Source organism: Melanerpes formicivorus, unplaced genomic scaffold (assembly GCF_026170545.1).
Source record: "Melanerpes formicivorus ecotype bairdi unplaced genomic scaffold, bMelFor1.0.p_v2 SCAF_74, whole genome shotgun sequence".
Taxonomy (NCBI): Eukaryota; Metazoa; Chordata; class Aves; order Piciformes; family Picidae; genus Melanerpes; species Melanerpes formicivorus.
In genome coordinates this window covers 1,834,867-1,852,557 of record NW_027142426.1, presented here as the reverse complement: position 1 = coordinate 1,852,557, position 17,691 = coordinate 1,834,867, and the positions used below count along the sequence as shown (strand labels likewise).

The 17,691-nt window shown below is 47.6% G+C and overlaps 1 protein-coding gene across 3 annotated transcripts in view; it reads right to left on the bottom strand.

The window, feature by feature from the left end:
* FLNB (filamin B) overlaps nucleotides 1-12,955 on the bottom strand; it is a 75,100-nt gene extending 62,145 nt beyond the window's left edge. For all 3 annotated transcript variants that reach the window (XM_068163743.1, XM_068163745.1, XM_068163744.1), the window contains exon 1: nucleotides 12,609-12,955. In XM_068163743.1, the coding sequence (XP_068019844.1) occupies nucleotides 12,609-12,900 (292 nt within the window). In that variant the 5' untranslated portion in view covers nucleotides 12,901-12,955. The remainder of the gene's footprint in view (nucleotides 1-12,608) is intronic.
* Between the last annotated feature and the right edge of the window lie 4,736 nt (nucleotides 12,956-17,691).

Sequence of the window (17,691 nt, the reverse complement as noted above, 5' to 3'; positions counted from 1 at the left end):
TGTGCACAGGGCTGTTTGAAGGCAATCCCCATTCATGCAGCCCTGCCCAGCTCAACCCATCTCCACTCCACATTGTTGCACCAAACAGCTCAGAACTGGAGCATACTTTGTGGTCCAGGGTTGGCAACACATCAGAAAATATCCTGCCAGTTACTTCAGCAATGAAAAAGATTTGTGGTTTGTCTCAGTTTCGATAGTCTGTGATTCTGAGCCCCTGACAGCACAGCTTCAGCATGTTTGTCCTGAAACATTTAAGCACAGATACCCTCTTACAGATGCTCTGCCTTAATGACAAAGTTACTCAGAATTTATCAGCAGGTCAGCTATCTGTCTTGCCATTTTCCAGAGAAGCAATAGGAAAGGTGAGCTACCTCCCTCCAACACCTAAGGCATTTCAGCAATTCTTTATGACATTCAGACATAAGTACATGCTCTTAAACATACTGCACCAAAAGCAGCCCTAAACCAATGCACACTGCCACCAGAACACATCTTGCTGCATCACTGCCATTCAGTGCTGCCATGATGTGAAAACTGCCTGAAATAAGTTGTAGTCCTGCCTCTGAGCTGGGGCCATTGCCATGACATTGCCGTACAATTGCCCATCAGGAGGTGATGGTGCATCTGCACAAGCCAGACTGCTTTCTGCAGCCATGGATCAGGTAGAGAAGCTCAGGGCAGCTGTACGGTCACTACAAACGCGTGCATCCACTCACATCCCTGCAGTTCTGGCAAGCACTGTTACTTTTCCATGACCACTATGAGGATGTCTTAAGCTTTTGTGCCTAAGCCAGCTAGATGTATATTCTTCATGAGCATTCACACAGGGATACTTACCCTCCCTCTCCACTGGAAACTATGGCCATTCCTATCCAAGAAGGAAGAAGGCCACTTCCTTCCTGGAATACCAATCTTTAAATAAGAAGTGTTCTGTGTTGTGCAGCTGCTTCTTGAAGGAAGCAGCTTTTGCTCTTTCTAGAAAAAGCAGAGAAGTCCTTTGAACACATTTTTGTACATTTGTGCAACCCAGCAGTAAAGATGCTTCCATCTGCACAGAGCAGAAGGCTCACCCCAGCACAGTCGAGATTTCAGCCCTGTGTGTTTAACATCCCACACAGGACAGCACTGTGTTTATACAATTTCAGTTACAAGCCGCCAACATAAGGAATAGACACTTGGCCTGAGGCCCAGGTAATTCATCCAACAGTGGCAGCCACTATCAGACAGAACTCTTTTGAAAGGAGCTTTCATGAGCAGGAAAGTGGTGGTGGTGAATCTGCAGAGGCACAGTCTGCACGGGTGGTCTCCAAGCACCTTAAAGAGGACCATATGGGATTACTGGTACAGCTTGAGCACATATTAGCCACAGCTGTGTGACTCCTCCCACCCAGATCTGCCCACTGCACACCAAAGCTTTGCTTCCGATGCGAGTTTTGCATCCCTCTGTGCAGCCTAAGGCACACCCTCCAGCTCACACCAGCTTCTGCACATCGGCTGGCCCCAGTCCCTGAAGCTGCCCAGGGGCCATCATCCTGCTCTTCCCTCCACAGGCTGCTCTTAGCAAGAGGCAGGAGCAGCTCTGCTCATTTGACATGATCAACCTAATCCAACTTTGTCAGGAACAGCTTGGCTGTAACAGGCCAGGTTCTGGCTGCCAGCAGCACTTTCGAGCTAGCCAGCACTCAGAGGGATACCACCTTTCCTATCCAGAGGGTGGACTTCAAATCTTCCAACTGAAGACTCACACAAGTCCTTCCAAACTTCACAAGCTCACAGCTCTCTCCCCAGTCTTCAGGAAGAGCCTTCCACCACACACATGGTGACTGAGCAGGGTGCAAGCAATTACCCAAATCCTCACCAGCTGCAAGATCTCATTTTTAATCTGTAGTCTCGCATTGTTCACGTTTTACAAGCCCATTCCATTTTGCATTTTTCACACAACAACAAAAAGCAGCACTGGCTGTAGGGGCAGTTTTGTTACAGCTGGAAGTCGCAGTAACACTGAAAGCTCCATTGCTCTGTGTGATCTCCCATACCCTTTCCAGGTACTTACCAGGTTAGGTACAGCATTAGGCTGCTTCATTTGGTAACAATTTCTCTATTTCACCATGAACAGTGACATGCTATTACCTCCACCCAGACAGAGCAAGAGCACCTCAGGTGCTTGTCTTAGTCCTAGATGAAGAATGGGCTGCTCCTTTCAGCTCTTCTTCAAGGGTGCACATTCTTACTGTCCACGTACTGCTTCAGAAGCCTGAGCAACTTTTCTTACAGGTAGAGTATGAAATACTCTACAGCTTGTTAAAGTCTATGCTTAAGTAATAAAGCTGGTTAATCAAAACATTTAAGCTTCTTCTGCCTTAAGCAGTGTTTTCAACCAATAGTTGCAGCACTTCATGAGAAGAGCTGATCCTTCTACCTTGCAATTAAAATCTTTTAAAGATACATAACTTTCTTCAGTTATTTTCTACACTGGAAGCAGTGTTTTTTTACTTTTAAACACTGAACTCAGAGCTAGGCTACAGAACCACAGCAAAACTTGAAGTAGATTTATCAGAGTAGGTTTTTATGTCACTAAATTCAGGGAGCTTTCCTGGTTGAGTCAGGATTCTTCAGCAGAGCTTTCCACCTGGGAAATCCCAGACATCTCTGCTATTTCCAGGGCTTGAACTAGCAGCTCCTCACAGGAGTCTGCTGCTCCTTGTGCTTTCATAGCAGAGCAAACCACCTGTGAGCTGACCCTTGCATTCCAGCTCCAAAGTGTTTCCTCCCAGAAAGCAGTATATTGGGATACACTCAAGCAAAGAACCCAGCAGTGATGTGGTTAATTCTCTGGGACAAGGTCTTTGTAATACCATTGTCCAGGATTCCCACATGCCCCTATCTGTATAACTGCAAATGTCTGCAAGTCATTAGCGTGCTCAGTAATGCTCAGCAGCCACTAATCTTCTAGTGGGACAGCATCAAGGGCAAGGCTGAGCTAACCCCACTTTACAGCAGCAGCAAGCTGAGTGCAATTAGTGTTTCTGTACTCATATTTTTGGGGGAGAATCTGGACCACTGGAAGACTAATCTCAGACTTTTCTAACCTTTTGGATGCAAACAATAACTGACTACCGGGAAGCTGGCACCTGCTTCTACACAGCTCTGGAGAGCCCCAGGGCAGGGTGCAGCCCCGGGCCAGTGATCTGCAAGCACTACTCAGTAGCCTAATTTTGTGGCTACTCAAGCAGGCATCTTACGTGGTCTCTGGCAACTTGATTAAGCTGGCAATCTTGGCTCTTGCTCACTACTCGGGACAGGTCAGGGAAGTACTACTAGTACAGGAGCAGTTTTATCAACATGCAGCCAACTTTGGCCAGCCAGGGTCTTCTCACAGCTGTACTAGGCTTGTGGTAAGAGTTACCCTCCAGCTTTTGGCCATCCATATTTGATGCAGCGCTTTAGTGGTCCAGCACACATCATTCACCCTCCTTTAAGAGTGTCAGCTCACTTGCAGCCACCACTATTTACCACAGGTTACATAACCACAAAGCAGTAGGGCAGCACTACTACAGAGGGTTCTGAAGCCCCAGTTCAAAAGCACCAATGTCTTTGTCTTGATGTCTGACAGCACTGCTGAGCTCAGGCTGTGGCACTAGAAGTCACCATTTCTTCAGAAGCCACTACATTTTTCCTGCAGTCACCAGCCTACTTCCTCCTATCAGCATTTTTACCACAGGCCTAAGAGTTACCAAAAGAAACAATCCTCAGAGATGAATAAAGCTGTTTATTTGACTTTTAATTAGATCATTGATCTTGTTCAAGCAGTTACATAAGCCATCAGATATTTGTATGCAACCACATCGTTAATCAACAGCCAGAACAAAGCTGAAACAACACAATTAGCATCCTAAATCTTCCCACAGCCTGTATGTTAAGTCTGCTCAGACACCAACTCTTCCCCCATAGAGGAACTGGATAACAAGCTGCATCTGAGCAAGTCACAACTGCTCAGAGAGCCACAGTGACTAGCAATGCCTCTAGAAAACAGAAGCTCTGCAGGAGCATCCAGGTGTTGGAGCAGGCTCAAATGTGCCTGGGCTTTGGATTATTTAGGAGACCAACAAGCAGCACTACTCTAACACTTGCTGAGAAAAGCAAACCCTCCAAAAATTCACTGATTAGCCATAAAGGTGAAGTAAAACTCCTTATACCATCAAGATGGCACTTTGACACCAACTTTTAGCAAGCCAGAGTTCCCCATTCTGTAATGAGTCTCAGAAATAGTGAGGTTAAAGCAAGGTTTGTCTCAGACCATGACAGATACAAGGTATAATTGTTATCCTGCCAGTGCCCAGCCAGGAAGATGTATCAGAGACAAATGCAGAGCCTTGCACATAGCACCAGCTTGGGTATTTAGCTTCTGTAGCTCACAGCAAGAAGGACCTGCTACTACCATTTGCCTCAGCGAGGACCTGCACGAAGGTAAAAGTCACCTTCAGGACATTTTAGCCTTGTAACCTAAACTAGAGAACTGGCTTGTCAGTATTTGCTTGTGGGAAGTCCACTAAAACCATACTGCACCCACTGCTGCAAGGTTGTTAAAAAAGGGGGAATGTAAACCAGTTAATTATACCCATTAAAGGAAGCACAGATAGAGCACATTAGTACCTAGCCAAGGGGAATATTATTTCCTCTTTTGTGTTTGAATAACCTTCAGATGCACATATGATGGGTGTTTGCTCAGAGCAGCTCCATACACTGTGCCTTCTGCTGCAGGGCTCCAGAGGATACCTTTCAGAGCTTGTTTACACAGCATGCCTCACCAGTTGCCACCTACAGCTCATTTTAGGACCACCAACCATGACAGCGCCCTTTAATATAGGCTCAGGAATACAGACACATACATTGTCTTCTCATAAGAGCAGCCACAGTCTAATCAAAACCAGTAGGCAGCCACAACCGCCCAGGGTAGCCTCCAACAGCTGTGGGCTGAGAGCCAAGGAGGAGAGCCAGCATGCCATCCCCAGGGCAGGCTGGAGCAGCCCCCAGGTCCAGACGTGTTCGCAGCACCTATGCAAGGCTCAAGAGTCGCTGTTTCAGAGCAGAATCTAATAGCTCTACCCAGAACTCACTTCACAGGCAGTTTGAAGTGACCTCAGATTTCAGCACAAAAAGCTGGTGGGAACACACCAGCTGTGGGCCATTAGGAAAGATGGCTCCACTGTTTTCAGTTACAGCAGCACAAGAGTGCCTGTGGCCAGTGTGCTTGCACCCCACTCAAGCTTGCAGAAGATGCCAGGAGCCTCCCCAACAGCATGGCAAGACTTGAGAGTCACTCACAGCCTCAGTGCAGCACCCATGCCATGCAGGCACATCTGCAGCAACCCACCACCTGCTAGTGTACACCTGGGCAACGCTGGGACATGCTGCCCACCTCATCTTCAGAGGACCCAGCATTTAGGTCCTGTGCTACCACACAGCCTCACCAGTTCATGCTGGAGCAATTCACTGCTCTGACAAGTAAACGAGTCATGATTTACAGCATGCCCTGAAGCAAGGGAGAAGGAGCCACAATCCATGATGTCATGGCAGTCCACAGCCAGTTTTGTGCTCTTACTGGGTAAGACTGGCAGGAGCGTTAACAGCAGCAGCTTGCATTAGGTGAAAACAGCTTGTTCCTGTGCAAGAAAAAGCCCATTCTGGACGCTCAAAGCGCTGCCACTACCAACTTACAAGCCTGATCAGTAGAACTCACTATATTTCAGTGACCCAGTGAAAACTCTGGAAGTATCCACTGAATTTATGCTTTAAATTTAAGAGATTGCCTCCAGTATTTATTGATTCCCTCCCATCAGATTAGCAGTCTACTTCTGCAAGTTGTAAGGAACAACAGAGGACCAGCGCCTATCTGACTCAGAGGAAACATTCCATCAGCACCCAGACAGCACAGCTGTGCATGTGGCCACTCTTCTCAGACAGTTTGGGAGCCACAGCTCCTTCCTTCCAAGGGCAGTATCTGCAGGAAGTCCAAAAACTTTCAACCCATCACACCAGGGGAGACAAGGATCAGCTGTTCCATCCTCTACCCACCTCCAGAAAGCTCCAGGGCAGTGTCTGCTTCATTACTCAGCACAAGGGAGGACATGTAAGGCAACCCTTGCTCCTCCAGAAACTTGAGCAAAGCTTCCTTTCGCTGTTTGAAGTGGCCTAGCTTGTTTGCACTAACACAAGAAAAATCCAGTTTATTCTTGACATGGCTGTAAGCATTACAGTTGCCATGCACCAGCACAGTAGGAACTAGGCATGGTACACACCTCACTCCAACTTGTTAGACTTCAACTGCTTACAGCAGAAGATCATTTATGCAAAGAATTGCAATCCTTTAGCTGAGCTCAAAGCCTACCACAGCAAATCCAAACCTCACTGTGATGCACCAGACATAACAGAGATACCTCCCAAACTCAAGATTAGTTGCAGGGGGAACAGAAAGCTGAAGGAGATTAACAGCCAGATTAGAGACCATGTCCATCCAGATATGACACAAAAAAACCACACTCATGGCAAAGTTTTCAATCACAGAAACTAGGATTCATCTCCTGATGATGACCTGGAAAGAAAGTGTCTTCCCTGTTAGATTACAGGGCCCTGGTCTTTCCTCAGAAGAAACACAAACAGGCAAGCTACAGAAATTTTCACCTTGGGGTGGGGAAAGAGAGAAAATAAAAAGAAAAGGAAAAAGGAAAATCTGCATCAAGTCCCCAGAAGCAAGACCTAGACTTGAGTTTCACTGCATTAATCTAGGTCAGTAAGTAGAGCTGCTCAGCCCACTGAAGAGAACCTCAGATCTAGGTTGTCTCAACTCTGAACCCAAGGTCAAGTTCCTAGGAAAAACAAGGGTAACTACACTCACCCCACCCAGGCAGCAGTTACAAGAAGGGTGGGTATCTACCTCTGCCACACAGTAGTAATGCAATCAAGAAGGAACAGAGAAACAGCTAGCACAGGTTTTAGTCAGTACTTCCATGAAAACTGATATACTTATTTCTCCAAAGGAAAAAAAGTGAAGGTACACGTCCATTCCCCCCAACATTAGCATGAATTTAGCCTGCACAAACTAAGCCTTGTGAGCAGTGCTATACCATGAAGGCTGAGCCAAAGATTGCTCACATCTCCTTACAAGAATGAGCAGTGCCTTCCCTTAGTCTTCTCTACAGATAATTTGCTTTGGATTCTTTCCCCAACAGTTAACAGTCAGCTACACAACATTTCCTTCCTCCAAAACAGACACACTTGGAAGATCTGATTCTGTTTTTCTTGCCAAGTTCAAAGGAGATTGCAGCAACACGTCCTCACCCACTTCCACCTATCGTGCATGACTATCACTACCTTGGTGCACTTGCATCAAGATGACCTCCTTCCCCTAAGTGGATGCTCTGGAACAAGACTCACAGTACTATCGAAGTGCACACACAAAACCCAAGACATTTTCAGAGGCACCTACAGAAAGCCTGCACACCTTATCAAGAACCAGTATCAGGCTTGATGCTTTATAAGTAACAACCATTGGGCAGGCTCTACAGACACATCAGTAACAGAGCCAGACCATGGGCTGCTGAGATTCTCACATCATTATTGTAATAACAGGTCAGGTACCACACTCATGAGCTGTGTACCATGCCAGGCATTGAAAAGGAACACAGGGAAGCCCACCTGATGCTGGAGGCAGAGACCTGGTGAGTGCTCCACTACAGTAGAGGTCTGTATGCTTCAGCATCACCTGCAACACGCTATTTCACTCTGGTGTACTTGCTTAGCTTGCATTGCTAGTTTAAACCTGGTGGGCTCCTGTTCAGATCCCAAACTGCACATTCAAGTCTGCTTCTGAGAGGCAGAGAGAAAGCAGGATTACTCTACAGCTTGGGAGATTTAGAGATCATTGTTTTACTTCCCATTGCTTGGAGCATACAGTGAACAATACTGGCAACACAGAAGCACGGCCACACACAAGGCTAAGCATGTTCTTAGATTACAGTTGGAGGCTAGGGAAAAAGTTATTCTGACCCATTTAGACTTAAACAGCCCCATGTAAGTCAATACAGGACATGGCATTAGAATATGGAGCAGTTAAGACTTCAGCCCTCCTTGAATAGCTGGCATGGCATTCAGTACCTTAAGTGAAAAAGCTGTTTAGCACATTAGCCTAACGGGGCTCAAGTAATTCTGCTGAAGTTTGATCACTTTACAAGTTTCCGTTCATATGTAAAAGAATGCAAGAACAGTCTGTGTAAGCTACCTTCAAGTTTCCTGTAACTTGGAGCAAATAGCTCATGCAAAGCTACTTTTTCTTTCAACCAGCAGTCCAACTATTGAAATAGAAGGTACTGAGGAGACCAGTCACCCTCAGAAAGCAAAGTCACCTCCAGTCTCCAGCAGTGAGGCCCACTGCCGGTCTATCGAAAATAATTTTCAAGGGAAAGGATTAAGTGTCACATTTCCAAGAAGCAGAAACCTGCTTCCAAGACACACTGGATATTTTCCAGAAAACAGCCTCTAGGGAAGTCACAGGCAAGTGGCAGACAAAATGCAAGTGTATTTTGACTACCTCCTTATGATGTGTTAATAGCACCTGGAGTGAGACAGACAGAGACCCTAAGTGTGTACAGGCTGAAAACACTTCCCTTTTTTTTCAGTTTTCAAGCACCTAGCTCTAGGCATTACAGGGCATTTAGCAAGTTTTGAAAAGACAAATTTTCCTCTCAACATTTCAGATTCACTTTATCATTCCTCAGTGAGTGAATCAACAGCCTAGGGGAGAAAGCTGGCTTTCAAACATTTTCCTAAAATGAGATTAGAAAAGGTACTCAAATGACTTACAGGTCAAGACATTTTCATCTTTAGAGCACAGTGGAGGTCTGCACTACAGAGTACAGTGCACATATCAAATACTCATCAAAACCCACCTGATACACAGGTTAGGCTTGGTTGGAGAAAAATAGCCCTTCCAGAAGTGGTACTGCCATTGAGACATCCCAAGACCACCAAGGTCTCCATGAGGCAAATATGAACAGGCCATGTTTACAAACTCATCTTATCCATCTCCCTCCTGGCATAGCTCAGCCTCCTCCAGGCACTGCAGTGGGACTCAGGACCACCACAAAGGCAAGCTTGAAAACCAGCCACAGCACTGCAGTGGGGGCAGGCACCGGATCCCGGTGACACCCTGCAGCTGGGAGCAAGCCAGATCAGCTCCCTTATCTGGTGAAAGTGCAGCCGGGCAAGGAGAAACTACACGTTTTTCAGTTCAATCAATCTGACTGCTGCAGTCTAAGATTGCAGCCACACCAAACAATCCAGCTACTCAGCACCCATCCTGCCTCTGCCAACGAGGCAGGGCTGCTAAGTGAGCAGTGGCTACAGGAACACTGCCAACAGGCACCAAACAGCACCAGAGCACACACCTCGGACCTGCCAGCTGCAAGCTTGGGTCCAACTTGGCAGATCACAGTCCAAAACCACCTGCCAAGCTTCAAACACTGAACTCCTGTTTCTCAGCTCAATCAGCTGGCTCCTGTTGCCTGATATCAGAGTTTCTAGGGGCAAGCTCAGTGCTAAATTAGCTTCAACCTCTCTTCTCTGCCACTTGCTATGGCTTTTACCAAGGCATGATGTGGCTCCTGTACAAAGTAATCTGCAGAGTCAATCAGCTCCTTAAGCCAAGAGCAAAGGCCTTGTGTTTTGCATTCCTGGCATCCTACTCCCTAGTGCCTGTCACGCCACAGCCACTCAGCACCCAGGAATCTGAAATTATCTTCAGTCTAGCAGTCAATAAAGAAGCCAGACTTAACACTTGTTAACACGTGAGTAGCACTGCAGCTACCTCATGCTGAGCTGAAGACTCCATGTTCAAGCCACCTTCCCTCACAGCAGTTTTTTCAGAGCTTTCAATCCCATCTTTGCTGGATGGCACAAAGTATCCATGTGCTTTATAGCTGCTTTTACAGTAGACCACACATGTTGTCACATCTGCACTGAAGGAGCTTTATACGTAGGAGAAAAGCATCTTGAAACTACCAAACTCTGAGCAGAGACAAAACAAGGGGCAACAGCAGAAGCTGTCCATCCAGAAAGGGCTGTGGTCAAACAGTATACATTTAACTGATTTCTCTCTGTATAGTCAGGCTTATTTTAAATGGAGAAAACCTGAATGCCAAAAGCTTGCTACTGAAAGTTGAAAAGTGTTGCTGTAGTAAAGCAGCAGTAGCTGAGCCATAATACATGGCTTCCAAAACATTCCTGGAAGTTAAATAATAACTGGAACAGGCACTGCTTCCACTTAGCAGAGGTCTGATGGCATTATTAATGCCAGAAATCCAGCAGCCACAGCTGTCAGATCTTCCAGCTGATCTAGCTCAGAACTGGCCCCAAGCACCCCAAGCCCTGAAGACCAACCTGGTCACAAAAGTTCTCTACCTTAAAGCCTTTGATGGTTCATAACACCAGACCCCATAATGGCCTCATTTTTGTTCAGTAACACAAAAGACAAGACTGAAAGCTAGATACAAAAACAAAGCTCCAAGTTCTTCAGAACCTCCAGGGACATCCTGTCTCAGACAGAGAGCAGCCCCAGTCTATGGGCACTTGCAAGAACGAGGCTGTGGGCTTCAGCCCTTTCAAGTGGAGCACTGCAAAGCTTACTTGGAACATTTTTTTGGAAAGTGAGTTGAGGATATTTCTTCAGGAGCGGTTTGGTTTATCCAGGACAGTCAGGCTCTTGTGCTACAGAGGCACCGTAGCCATTCAGCTCTCCCAGAGATTCAAGTGTTTCAAAGTTTTGGACTTTCGGGTTTGTTTGGTTTTGTTTGCTTGGAGGTTTTGGAGTTTTTAATACCCAACACAACACAGGTAAAGTGCAAAACAGTTAGTCAAGTCTTAAATGGTTATGGTCACCCCACAGCTCAATCCTGTAAGGGAGCTGTGCCGCTGTAGTAGCAATTCTAGACAGGAAGTCACTGGAAACCAAGCCTAACCAAATAACCTTGATCTCCCAAGCCCACAACTCCAGAGAAGTCCCACAGACAAATAGGAAGACAACACTTTTTTAGGGGCAACAACACAACAGGAGGGGAGCACTGGCCTGGGATTAGTGTTGTGGCTGGCAAGGAGCTATTCCAGTGGCTGAAATGGAAAGGTGAGCTCAGATGGTAGCAAAAGCAAGCTTAGCCCTGGAATCAACAGCTGCAATTTGAACCCCACTGTGTGTGAAGAGAATGAATTGCTGGTAAATAATTAGCACCAGCTTGACTCCCAGCTGCAAGTTCGATAGTTGCTTTCCTCAAGAGGGGAAAAAAAAAAAACAGCCATTGGAGATCCAACAGTCCCCTTTTGTCCAAAGCTACTTTTACACGTTGGTAGTGAGGAACAGCATAACCCCATCTCCTCCACCCAGCCACAGGTTTCCAGAGAGAGCCAGGCCTCTTCCAAACTGGAAAAGTTTGTATTTTCTCACTATTGAAGCTAAAGCCTCCAAAGGGAAACAGTTTCCACCACAGCCAAGAGTTTTAAGCCGAGCTGCACTCACCCAAATTCAGCTGTGCAACTTTATCGAGGCCAGAATCATCAAGAAGCAGTAATTACAAGTTATCTGGCAAAGAGCTAGAAAACACATTCACATTCCTTCCCACAGATCTCTCAGGCATTCAAATTACTGCTTTACAGACTTCGTTGCAGCCACACCTGAGCTATTCCCAAAACGGTCACCACACGCATTCCTGAGGGATCATCTCCAATTCGACAGGCTTGCCAACAGCTTTCATCTCTTGAGCAGCCCACTAGTTATCTAGCAATTGCACCCTCCAGTGCGGCAGTGAACAGTCAATCCTTGTGCCAGCCAGAGGGAGCATTAGCTCAGCCACCTATCTCCTGGGGTTAACAGAGGTCCTCGTACCTTTTCCACCCATGATCTACCACAGCAGAAAGATGAAGAAGTGCAATCCTGCTTAAAAGCTGCAACTACACCTAGGCAAGTGTTCCAGCTAACCTGAACACTGGCATCATCTACTAGGCTCTGGCGAGCAAGAGATCTCCTCACGCTCCTCTACCACCTACAGTACCACATCTGCCCACAGCTCACTCCACAACAGCCTGGCTCCAGCAACTTGCCAGAACCTAGGCATCCTCAGTTAGCACAGTCCTAGCGGCATCTCCTGTTGTGCCTGTCGGAGGAGCCAGCGCTTGGGGAAATGGGCTGCACAGGGTCGGAACGGACTTTGGCTTTCGGCTTCTTCAGGAAAAGACCTGAAACCAAAGTCTTACCTATCTTACAGCGGCAAGAAAAGCTCAGGTTAGGCGAGCACCGCAGCCCTGACAGCCTCACGGCACACACAGCCTTGGACTAACGCTAAACTGCACCTCCAAGCTTACTCTTCAAACCAACCATGTCTCAGCTCGCGATTCTGGGGGTCCAGCCGGCAACACCCCGCGGCTGCCCAGCGCCCCCAGCTCAGCCACGATCTTTGCCCAGCAAAGAAATAAAAAAGAAAACCACAACAAAACACTACAAACCGAGAAGGGAAAAAAAGACAAAAAAAAAGAAAAGTAACCCTCCTCCGTACGGATGCACTCACCGATAGAGACCAGCTTGATGCTCTCCCGCTCCAGGAACTCGAGGGCCACCGAGACGTTCTCCAGCTGCATCTGGCGGAAGGTGGGCCGCTGGTGGTACTTGCGGTACATGCGCTTCTGGCTAAGCACCTCCAGGAGGGCGATAAGGCGCAACCCATCGCTCAGGTCGTGCTGCAGGTTGCCGATGCGCTTGTTGACGCAGCGCAGGTGCTCGTTGCACCAGCGAGTGAAGGTGTTCTGCTGGATCCGCTTCCAAGGCGCGTCCTCCGCCAGGTCCTTCTCGGTGGCCGGCATCTCCCCGTCAGGATCCGCCGCTCTGCGCCCGCCCTGGCCCCGCGCCTGCGTGCTCATGGCGAAGCCCCGCTCCACCTCCTTCTCCCCGCCTCCTTCTGGATCCGCTCCGCCCGCGTCCCGCCCGGCCGCGCCCGCTCGCCTGCGGGGAGGGAGCGTGGAGATCAGCCGCGTCTCCGCTGCTGCGCCTAGTCCTGCTGTTCTGTTACCACCGCCGCCCCCGCTGCCTCGGCCCGCCCGCTCCGCACTGCTCCTCCGCTCCCCGGCTCTGCGCGGGCCCCGCGCCGCCGCCCAGCCTTTATCCGCGGGGAGCGGCACGCCCTCGGCCGCATCAGCCTCCAGCACCCTGCTGTACCGGCCCGAGGGGAGGGGTGCGCGGGGGCCGGGCGGGGCAGGGAGTGGCCGCGGCTTTCCCTGCCCCGGGGTACCCCGCTGGACACACTTCACCTGGCCGTGGCGCAGGGCGCGATCTGGCCGCGGTCCGCCGGCACTGCTGGAATCCGACTAACCTGGCCCCGCCGCACGGGATGGGGCCAGCGGGGCAAGGGCGGTAGCGCAAGCGGTGTTGGCACTGCTCCGCGGCGGGGCCAGGAGCGCAGCCCTGAGGCACCAGTGCAGAGACAGGAGCGCAGCTTACCTGGTGCTGGTGCGTGGCCAGGGATGCCAGCCCCCTTGCACTACAAACGCCTCCGAAACCCACAGTACAAGAAGGAGCACAGCCCCAGCTCCACTTGAGCAGACTCAGGGCAGCCCTGCAACAGGCTGCCCAGGGAAGCAGCGGAGTCCTGCTCCCTGGGAGTATTTAAAAGACGTGTAGACTAGTGCTTGGTGACATGGTTTAGCGCTGGACTTGGCAGTGCTAGGTTAATGGCTGTACACAATGTTCTTTTCCAAACTGAATGATTCTATAAAAGGCAGGACAAATGCCAGGCAGTTGCTGGGTGAAAATACAGCCATGGGTGGGTAACCCAGCACTTTACAGTGAAGACCTGTGTGCAGGACCCAGCAGAGATGGTCTCTGGGTTGGGAGGGATCCGTTTCTGCACGTCTGTAGAACAGTGCAGCCATCAGGAACACTGTGCAAAGTACAGCCTGGCTCAGCACAGTTGTGCTCATACACGATGAAGTATACAGCTGAGGGATAGCACCCTCCGTGCTGGTACATAGAATTTTATCAATCATTTTAAGAAAATAGAAGCTTCAAAAATCAATTAAGTAAGGCTGGAATCCTCTCCCCCCTCCCCGCTTTGTGACTGATTTCCTGGCATACCACTCCCAGCCGACATACAAGACTGTGACTTACGGCTGACTCATTTCATGACAATGAAGAGTCAACAGAACTACCCCATCTGCAGTTGCTACACGCTGACTTTGTGCAGGTTGCTGAGGCGCCTCATGACGCTTATGGGGTCAGTGAAAGCTGCACTGAGGTGTCCCTGCATGTCCCTGCCCAGGGAAGGTCTGTGCCCACCTGCTCACCTTCCCCTTAGGGCTGATTCCACACACACTTACTGTCTTGGCTCTGCTGCCAGGATCCGTTCCACCAATTTCAAGCGTCGTGTCTGTGTGCAAACTTATTTACATCAAGGCTGCCTCACTGAAAGATCCAGGACTCTGTCAGAAACAACAAATCCATTCAAACAGAGTTAATAAAATCTAGTTGAATTAAATAACTGTAGCCACTCTTCACTAGAATTAGAATACAGATTTCCAATTATTTTCTTTCAAGGGTTTTATTCCAGTGCCTTTACTAAGCCATGGCACTGTGGTTCTCTACAGTGACCCAACAGCTCCTTTCTCAACACTATCTAAATTATATTAGATAAATTTGTTTACAGCAAAATAAGGAATAAGCAAAGATAAAGGTGAGGAAAAGTGGGAGTTATGCCTAAGCTTCTGTTGCTCCCCAACCAGCATCACCCATCAAAGAAACCAGAGATCAGCTTTAATATGCTGAAATGGTGAATTGTATCTCATGGCACAGCAGCCACTGTCCTTTCCTCAAATTATTGACCCAAGCAGCAAGAATGATTAGAATAAAAACTAGCTCTGACTGGGGGATTTTATTTACAGCGCAAACAGATGACATGCCACAGCAGTATCGCAGCCAGGGTGGGTTGTGTCTCTGCCAGCAGCTCTCTGCCATTGTCATGGGCTGGTCCAGCACAGGGGAAAAAAAGGCTGGAAACATAGGACTGAGCCTTTTTTCAAGCACTTTCTCCCATCATCCTATACTTCATCTTTTAATAGATGCTAATTGCTTATTGACTTTGGCTTGGGCTGGAGCTCCTTAGCAACACACATCCGGATTAGCTGATTGCTTATAACAATTTAATTTCAGTTCCTTTCCAGTCCCACACCTAGGAATGCACACTCTCTTTAATATTGTTTTGTGCCCACACTGTGCTGCAAGTTGAAGATTCAGCCTTTTTTTTTTTTTCCCTGTAACAAAAGAAGTGAATAAAAGATAAATAAGGAAAAAGGCAGAACCAGTTTCAGGAGCTTACGTTTTAGCTTATACATTTGGCTAAAATTTTCAATAAAAGTATTTTTTTTTCCATAGATCTAGCAAAGAACATTTTCATTGTGACAACATGTTGTGCAACTAATTGTGGGTTTGCACCACAAATGGATGTGAAGTGTCCAGTGGAGCACTGGCAAGGAGCTCTAAGCCCAGCTCATCCCATCAGGAGAAGGGCAGCAGCACGGTCAGGACTGTTGCTGCTTGGTACAGCACAAAGTTAGTGTGATGCTGGTTGTCTAGATGCAGCAGCCCATGTCACAGCTGCTTTTCCCTGCACATTGCAGGGCTTTTGAATAGAATTTGGCCTCTTGCATCCTGATTGCTTTCACAATTATTAAGAAACAAAGACTGCTTTATGGGAAGAGAATGAAAAAAGCAAAATAATTTCTGCTTTGAGGAAGAGATCTGGTTCCTTTCCTTCCTTTCTTCCATCTTCCCATTCACAGATGACCCTTACAGCTGTGATCTGAGCAACATTTCTGGTTGACAAGCAGCAGAGGTGCAGCCCCTGCATGCACCCCATTGCCTGTATGAGTGAATTCAGGAGAAGCACCATGTTTGGAGCTGCCTGGCCACAGGTGTGGCTCTTGGCTGTGGCAGGGACCCCTGCACCAGGCAGCTCCTCTGGCATCACTGCCTTGCACTCCTCTGTTGATGAGAGAGTTGTCGGTGCTGCTCAGTGATTAGATTCTTCTTGAGGTGATGTTTGGCCTGAAAACCTGGATTTCCTTTGGAATGAAGTTGGAAGACGTTTTAAACAAAGTGAACACAAGTTTCAAGTTTCATTAGGAGGCAGAGAAGTAAAAACAAGCTAACCCCTGAATCTGTACTTGTTGGAACACTGTCTTGGTACTGTATATTGTTACAAATGAACTAATACATGCCTCGCAGAAATACCCTGCGTGTATATTTGTAGAGGTAGGTGTTTGTGTGGACGTGTGGATATACGGGAGGGAGATTTCAACACTACACTCTGGGACAGACACTTTTTTCTTTTGATTTGTCCTGTATGATGAGGATCTTTCCATCCCAGCTCTTCCTTTGCTCACTAGACACAGAAATAAGGAAGGAAGAACACTGTCATTGCTTTTTTGGTTCTCTTTAAGCAGTTGCACAAACATGACACTGAATGTTTTCCACTGATTTAAAAATACTCTTCTTCCCTCTTTATGATCACTACAAGGCTGGACTTTAAAAGACCCTTGTTTATTCAACAGCGGAGGTCTTCCACTGCCACATGCTTACTGTTTTGTCAGAAAAACACTCAGAATATTTTGCAATTGAAAAGGCAGCCTTGGGATAAATTGTAATGTCATTCAGTGTCTCTATTTTCATCAAAAAGACATCAAAGGATGTCTCTCAAACCAGAATATGGCATTAGGCTCTGTGAATTTACAGGGAGTTGCTTTGTAGGCGAGAAACCAAAAAAAAAAAGAGAAGCACAGTTCAAACTGTAAAGGTAAATAAAATTGGCTGGCCTTTCTGCAGCTCTTGCTGGGATCAGCGATAATCCTTAATGGAAATTTAATCTCAGCACAGGTTTATCACATCTTTGGGGGCCCTGGAAGCATACCATGGGGCTCTGCAGTGGACACTTGCATTCGTTTTTTGGACCACCCTAATAGCAGGGGGAAATAGCATCTCCAACCACTGACTGTTTCATTCAGGAAAGGTCTGTTTAAGCCTGGCTTGCAAAAGAAGAAGGGTGTGGGGAGCAGCAGCTCAGGCCCTCAGTGACATCAGTGGACAGGCACCACATGATGGGGTGACTAATGAACTCTGAGGTCTGCTTCAGGGTAATCAACTTTATCATGATCACATGTGATGATATGGTCTTGGGTTCCTCAAAATCATGGGCTATTTATGAGAGATCCCAACCAGTTGGGACACTGTATGTGCTCTCTGCTTAATGCAACAGCTTGCTTTGATCAGAGAAGGACAAGAATCAGAATTGATATGAAAAGTTAACCCAACAGCTTCACAGTTTGCTTAGAGCAGGAATGAGCCATGGCTGAACATTCAGGGCTAAGTCTTCACAGGTGGAAGCGGTTTTCTCTATCGCTGTCGTATCATGGTTCAATTATCACCTCTCTGAGTGCCTATGCAAACAGAAACATCATCTCTTGAAAGATTTCAGTGGTGCTGCAGGAGGGGCACTTATCCCACACTCTAACCCCACACAAATTACTTTGAAGATGCATCACACTGCAGCAGAAATGTGTGGTGAAAAGCCAGCAAGATGCTTCCATCCTTTCTAAAAGCTTCTGTCA